This window comes from Botrytis byssoidea, assembly GCF_014898295.1.
Source record: "Botrytis byssoidea strain MUCL 94 chromosome Unknown BBYS_008, whole genome shotgun sequence".
Classification (NCBI taxonomy): domain Eukaryota; kingdom Fungi; phylum Ascomycota; class Leotiomycetes; order Helotiales; family Sclerotiniaceae; genus Botrytis; species Botrytis byssoidea.
Genome location: NW_024065849.1, coordinates 1,556,772 through 1,564,190, shown reverse-complemented (window position 1 = coordinate 1,564,190; position 7,419 = coordinate 1,556,772). Strand labels below are relative to the sequence as shown.

The 7,419-nt window shown below is 43.2% G+C and overlaps 3 protein-coding genes across 3 annotated transcripts; 2 read left to right on the top strand and 1 right to left on the bottom strand.

The window, feature by feature from the left end:
- Nucleotides 1-1,050: 1,050 nt before the first annotated feature.
- EAE97_005099 (uncharacterized protein) lies at nt 1,051-3,776 on the top strand (the record flags this gene model as incomplete). The annotated part of the gene is made up of 4 exons (XM_038875611.1): nt 1,051-1,433; nt 1,498-1,581; nt 1,639-1,801; nt 1,859-3,776. The coding sequence occupies 4 exons, from the start codon at nt 1,051-1,053 to the stop codon at nt 3,185-3,187; spliced, it is 1,959 nt and encodes a 652-aa protein (XP_038733968.1). The 3' UTR covers nt 3,188-3,776.
- A 243-nt stretch (nt 3,777-4,019) lies between these two features.
- On the top strand, nt 4,020-5,101 carry EAE97_005098 (uncharacterized protein; the record flags this gene model as incomplete). Its single annotated transcript, XM_038875610.1, has 2 exons — nt 4,020-4,112; nt 4,307-5,101. The coding sequence occupies 2 exons, from the start codon at nt 4,020-4,022 to the stop codon at nt 5,099-5,101; spliced, it is 888 nt and encodes a 295-aa protein (XP_038733967.1).
- Nucleotides 5,102-5,458: 357 nt separating this feature from the next.
- Nucleotides 5,459-6,357, bottom strand: EAE97_005097 (uncharacterized protein; the record flags this gene model as incomplete). The annotated part of the gene is made up of 2 exons (XM_038875609.1): nt 5,459-6,200; nt 6,287-6,357. The coding sequence occupies 2 exons, from the start codon at nt 6,355-6,357 to the stop codon at nt 5,459-5,461; spliced, it is 813 nt and encodes a 270-aa protein (XP_038733966.1).
- Between the last annotated feature and the right edge of the window lie 1,062 nt (nt 6,358-7,419).

Below are 7,419 nucleotides of genomic sequence, written 5' to 3'. Positions count from 1 at the left end.
TTCCCCAAAGTGACAAACAGACTTGCAGGTGCATGGTATGGCATGGCATCCATCGCATGGCATCGCATCTTTCTATCATTATCATATTACCACATTACCATATTACCTAGGTAGATATTGGTATTGTATTGTATTGTATAATATTGTATGATACAAATCCAGACCATCCTCCGAAATTTATATTTTATATCTATATTTATAAAATACTCAAACCCCAATTCTTCGGAATCTTTCATCCAATCAATCTTCCCTCTGTTAACTCAAAAGGTCGATTTGGCCATTTTACTCACAAGATACTTTTTTGCTTCACCTCATTTTAAATTTCGGTCTACCGCGAACACTCCCTGTCGACTACAAGGGGTAACTGTGCGCATAGTGGTTGGTAGGTACAGAGCAGTGAATCTTATCTATTTTTCCCACTTTGGCCTTTTGAGCGCAGACCTTTCGAACCTTTTTTAGACATTTTTCCGGCCAACACGCCAAACTGCCAAAACTTTCCTTTCATTCAATCACCTACCTAGTATGTGCTTGAGTTTCAGGTGCTTTCCGCTCTTTTCCCTCTGGTCCTTTTCTTTCCTCAGGTAGAGAATATCCTAAACCTAAATATTCCTTCCTATCCAAAGGCCTCTCCCTCTCTCTCTCTCTCTCTCAAAACAAGAGGCGGTCACTAAAGGAAAGAAGAGGTTGATCAAAGTTCAACCATCTTTTGGTCCTTGGGTCTTGCTTCTTGCTTCTTCCTCTTCCTCTTCCTCTTCCTCTTCCTCTTCCTCTTCTCCTTCCTCTATTGCAGTGAATCTTGTTCATTCGTTCAACTTATTCTGCTCATATACCTCACTCAACTTTGATCGTTACAAAATTAACAGAATCATTCTCTTGAATTTTCAATTCGTTTTTGGAAGAACTTCTTTTTCCTTTTCTTTTCTACAAAATCTGTTAATTCAACAATCGCCTCTTTGGATATTGGGTGGTACTTTTGTTTTTATTGAGCTGAGGATATTGAAGAGTCGATTCGAGAAAGACAGAAAAGGATATAATCGCAAAAGGGTTCGAATGCTTGTACCTGAGCAAGGACGACTACATCAAGAGATTATGAACCAGCAAAATTTGGGAAACGATTCCAATCACACCTTCACCACTACTTACTTTTCGATATCAAACAATGAGATTCATCATTGCGACAATAGCATATCATACGATCCATTGAAACTATCCCCATCTCAAACAATGGCGAAACTCATATCGAAAGATAGGAAAGGACTCAACAACAGGAGCAAACGAAAACAAAGGTGGACTGGATCTTTTACCAAGGCAGCCATAATATCAATTCTCGCAAGTGTACCTCTTGCAATTGCAGATTGTATTTCTCTTTCAGATTCTACTCAATGTCCTGCATTTACTTCCGCTTCAATTGATACAAACTTGACCGGACTTTTGTATGTTTTGACCTCGCCCTACCAACAAGCGTTTATCGATCAACACTGACTATATACTATTTAGCCCATTTTTATCATATGTTTCCGATCGCGCTACTTTCGATACTCAATTAAGTGCATACGTTCAAACAAGCTATGTGCAGTCAAAGTATGCATCCCTATCATTGTTTACATATGCCGGTGCTTGTCTAACACGATCATGCAGGTACCAGCAACTTCTCGGATGCGGAAATATAAATCTTACCAATACATCAAACCTTTACGCTCGATATACAACCACAGTCATATGTAATTCTATAATACAGAATTCCAAATCATCATGTAGTTTGTCGGATACCCAAGCACCACCAGTTTGTGCAAATTCTTGCGTGAGTTTTCATCATGTCCGATTTTTGTATGATTAGAAGTTGACAGATAGGAAATAGGCCCAATTCGCGGAGAGCGAATCGATAATAATTGCTGATAGTCAACTCTGTTCAAGTCCCGGAAGCAATGCTATTCCTCAAATTCGTGCCGACTTTACAAATTGCGCATTACCATCAGATTCATTGACTGGATCTTGTGTAGAAGGTTCCACTAATGAACCAGATAATTGTGGATATGGCAATAGCACATTCGGATTATGTCAGTACTGTGGTACTGGTGGACAAAACAGTACAGATACTTGCTGTTATAATTCAGGAGCAGAATCACGTTGTGCTGGTGTAGTATTACCTACGATTACAGGATTCATCATCTTCTCGACAAGTACTGCCTCCTCAAGTTCAGGAACATCGACTCCAACATCATCTTCCACCGGTGCCGCCGCCACCTCATCGACATCGCATAAGAGACTATCCCGTGGTGCTATCGCGGGTATTGTTATTGGATCATTACTTGGGTTGGCCGCACTTGTTGGCTTAATCTTTTTCATGTGCCTGCGTAAACGACGTGGAAGTCAGCATGGAAGTATCTTGAACCAACCGACACCTGCCAGAAATAATGGAAAGGCATATAATCCCGTAAATTCTAATACTACCCCTGAAGGATACGAAGTGCTTCCTGGAGGACGGATCGCGCGAATGTCGGCACTTGAAGGACATTCTCATTCTGGACATTCTTCTTCCCCACGCGACAGAGATGGAGCACTTGGTGACGCTGTACTAGGAGGTGCGGCTGGCTATGCTACCGGAAGAAGACATGACCATGACACTTCTTCGAGTGATTTTGGGGATAGTCCTAGATCAGGTATGCCAGGTGGGATTTTACGACCACCTCCAAATAGACGAACTGGTTCTCTTTCTAGTGGTTCAGTTCTTGGACTTGACGATCCTCAAACTCCTGGTACTGGTAGTATGTCATCACCCCACGGCGTGGCCAGTAATCAATCCGAGCAACTACCATTTTTCAAGGATTACTATTCCCAAGATGAAATTCACCCTGGCGACAAAGTTGCAACTTTATGGGCGTATCAACCACGTGCCGGAGATGAATTTTCATTGGAACGTGGTGATATGCTCAAGGTTGTTGGTATTTGGGATGATGGATGGGCTACCGGAGTCATGATAAATGAGCGCGCCGATGAGTGGGACGAAAAGCATAAAGCACAACGCGATAGTGGGGTCTCGAACACATCTGGGCGAAGAAATGATTCTCCAAATGTTAGTGGCGAGATTAAAGCTTTCCCATTAGTTTGTGTTTGTCTTCCAGATCATTGGAGGAGGACAATCGATGGTGATGGTTCGACGGACTCTGGTGGTCCACCAGGCCTATAATGACGGCATTTTTCATATTTTATTTCTTAATCAATAATTTCACGGCTTCACGATCATCGTATTTCATTCAGTACAGGCGTTAAGGACTATAAGATTCTCTTCACACACGCACATCAACCAATCCTATATTCACACGCATCCCAATACCTCATTTACATTCGAATTAAATTTCACGCCCCGTTACGTCTTAGATTTTACTGACGGTATCACATCACACATTACCGGTCTTGAGCTTATGTGCTCATGGATTGGCATTAATTTTTTAATGATAGCATCAATCTTTGCTGCTTGATTATGGAAGAACGTTGTTAGATTATTGATACTACTACCATTTTCTTTCTTATTACATATACCCAAATTCGTTTAAACTGCTATTCGGATGGAGACAAAATTGGGAGGATGGAGGCATTTTTGATTTGCATAATAGTGACTATTGAAGAAGATTCATTATTGGGGATGAAGCAGGCTTTTCAATAGGAGACTAGAAGGAGTAAGATGAGATGATTATCTATATGGGCTGTTAGGTTCGTTTTATAGGTAGTCAAAATGAACGAAGTTTGAAAGAAAGGAAAGTTCAAGTAATACACATGGATGAAGTTCCCAATGAATTGAATGTTGTGAATCGCCCATACATAAACAGTTTTATCTCCTGAAAAACAAGAGAATCAACCGAATGATGCCCCGCTACTAGTGTCTTTATTTCCCCAAATTTTATAATTCTGCCAAAGCGGTCGACTATTAGACTTCGACTTCGATTTTAAAGACTTTCACAAGTCAAATTTTACATTGAGAAGACGTCACAAAAACATTTGCACATATACACGATATCAAGATGGTTAAGAAGAGAGTTCGCGATCCGGAAGAACTTCCTGATGCGCCTGTTCACAGCGCAGGAGAGGACAATGAGAATGATAGTGGAAGTGATGTAAGTTTTGGATTTCTCTGGGGATTTCTTTTGAGGGGATGGTTTGGGGGGATGGACAGATGGGGATATGAATTTGGGATTGGCCATTTCAATTGCATTATGCGGATTCTTCCTATCTTCTATCTGTACTTTTTCTCCTCGGTATCATCAACATTACATAGATCGGTATACTGACGCCGATAAACCATCTACAGGGCGAAGATATCCTGAACGTCGATTTCGAATGGTTTAATTTCCGGGAGATAGATTTCCACGGGGTCAAGAGTCTGATTCGACAATTGTTCGATGTGGATAGTCAGTTGTTGGATCTGAGCGGATTGGCGGATGAGGTGGTCGCGCAGGATACGATTGGTAGTACGGTGAAGGTGGATGGGGAGGGCACGGATGCGTATGCGTTTATGACGGTTTTGAATGTGCAGAGGGGGAATCGGGAGGGGGGGGTGTTGAGTGAGGCGGTGAGGGGCTTGAAGGGGTATTTGGAGAGTCAGGTGAAGGAGGGGGGGAAGATTCAACAGGTGTTGAAGGGAAGTGAGGATGTGGGTGTGGTGTTGGCGGAGAGGTTGATTAATGTGCCGTCGGAGGTGGCGCCGCCGATGTATGGCATGCTGGTGGATGAGATCGAGGCGGCGGTGGAGGATAAGGAACCGTATGCTTTTGAGTATTATTTGGTGGTGTCGAGGGGGTATCGAGAGGTGGAATCGAGGTTGGATCGGGAGGAGCAGGGTCCGAAGAGTAAGAAGAGTAAGGGGAAGGGAAAGGCGAGTGCGGAGGTGTTTTATTTTCATCCAGAGGATGAGGTGTTGAAGAGATTTAGCTGTGCGTATGAGGAATTTGAGTATAAGAAGGATGAGGGGGAGGGCATGGCGGATAGTAAGAGGGCGTTCCAGGAAATGGGGATTAGAGCGGTGGGAGAATTGATCTTGATTGAGAAGGCGAAGTGGGAAGAATGTGTTAAAGCTTTGGGGGAATATTTGGGTGCGCCTAATTAAGAGGTGTTTAAAGAAATGATAGAAATGAAAGAAATCAATAAAACTCAATATTAATATCATGTGTTATGACTTGAGAATCTTTTTCTTTTTTCTGTTTTCTGTTTGCTTTCTCCTTTTTTTGATATTCGCTTGGGTATCATTTTTTTTAACAATGTTCTCTGCTACAATTGGTATTCTCTCATACAGCCCTGACCTTCTCTCCCATACTTCTATAGATTGAAGCGTGCCATAGACGAAAAATCAAGAACCTCCTCGATGCTCTGTCTGCAAACAAGAACATGATCGAAACGATGAGTATCTATACATCCTTCCCATACTTATATCTTCTACATAGTAGTACAACGTCCCTCCAAACATCTATTCCTTCTTCTCCAATCTCTGCATCAAATACTCCACCTCTACGACCTTGGTCAACGGGATGACAAAATCTCTATACAAGCCCTCTACGGCCTCTACATTAATCTTCCCCTGCGGCTCCTCTCCCTTCGCATTCCCTTTATTCAAGCTCGGGTCGGTACCGTACGTGCGCGCCTTTAATCTCAACCTCTCGAGCACCTGCAACTCCACTTTCTCATTCGTGATAGCGCGGCCCAGCCCCTCGCGATCGCCCGCAAGGATCATCTTCGTGAATGCTTCTTCCTCTGCGCGGAACTTGGACTCTGCGACGAACTTGCCAAAGTGGATGCGTCGGGAGAGGGCTTGCAGACAGTTGATATCGCAGGTTGCGGCGGAGCCGTAGTTTTCCTCGCGCTCGCCGCGGTCGGAGCGTCCGGTTTGCAGACAGGCTTTGGGCAGGAAGGTGTTGATGTAGTGGTCTTTGATCTGGGCGTTGACGTTGACGGTGTTGGGGTGCAGGATGGTGGGGTAGTGCAGCGGTTGGAGGATGGGTGGTTTGAGGGCGTCCGGGAAGAAGGGATATTCGTCGGGGGATTGGAAGCGGCGGATTAGGGAGTCGAGGGTTTCGCGGGAGTGTAAGAGCCAGTCGAGGAAGGAGAGCGTGGTGTTGGGGAGGGGTAGCGCGGAGGGGATGTAGATGGTGGGGTTGAGGGGGAATTGGACCCGTTCGATTAGGTGGAAGGTTATGGTGTCTTCGAGACGGCTGGGGGGAGGTTAGTTTGGGGGTTTGGGGGTTTGGGGGATGGGTGGAGGGGGTGGAGGGGAAGGGGGGAGAGAGGAAGTACACACATAAGTTGAAAACGAATATTAGCCAAATCGAGAGCTTTAGAAGCATCTGAAAGATCAATTGCTGCATCCATGATGAAATTTGTAACTATCCTATACCAATTGAAGAATTTGGATGTATATGAATTGGGGATGAGAAAGTAACGTAAAGTAAAGTTTAATTTTTGAAGTTTGTAGAAAGGTATGTATGTATGTGGAAATCAAAGAATTTGGAAGAAAAGATTCGAATAGTGCAGTGCAGCTGAGTTTAGTTGAGTTCAGCTGATGTTTATGTACTCTTCAATTTTCTGTATAAAAAAGAAGGGAGAGGTGGAGAGGAAAGGTATGAAATAAGAAAGATGGAAATAGAGTTTGCTTGGTGTCGTGTTTGCTTGGATTTTTGCGATTTCTCCTCGGATCCGGAGATGTGATGTGATGTGATGTGATGTGATGTGATGTAGGGAGGGGATGAGGAGGAGTGAGTGAGGTGAGTGAGTGAGTGAGGATTGAATAGGTAATTGGATTGGATGGGTGAGGGTGAGGGTGAGAGTGAGATTATAGATTCTTATGTATGTATTCTCTATATCTGCTAGGTATCTAGGTACTCGTAGATATTCTGTTCTTATATGGTACTCGTACAGAAATACAGTCATAATCCACCACTCAACATCCACGCACCATAGTAATACCTAATCAGTCCATCACATACATAAGAACGATAGTGGGGGTAAAGAATATTCCGGAGAAAATACCGAGCAAGTAAGTAAGGGATCTTCCGTCGTACTCTGTTACTCGTCCTGGTACGACGATGTAGATGTATCGTTGTATTGATATGTCTGTCTACTAGCACGATTCTGGTGTACTGTAAGACTTATTATCACATAGCTCTAGAGCTTGAATATAAAGAAAGGTACATGCCATACAACCTACCTACGTTGTACACATATTATGCATAAAACTATGCATAAACTACCTTTCATCTTGCCCAATCCAGAATTTTATGAATTCCATTTTCCTTTTATGCATCTCTTTCCCACCTATCAATTCCATTCCATCAGTCTCACTACTTAATACCTATTACCTACCGACCTACCTACCTACCTACCTACATACCTACCTAGTCAATTACCAAAACTACCTCAAAATCCATTCATCAT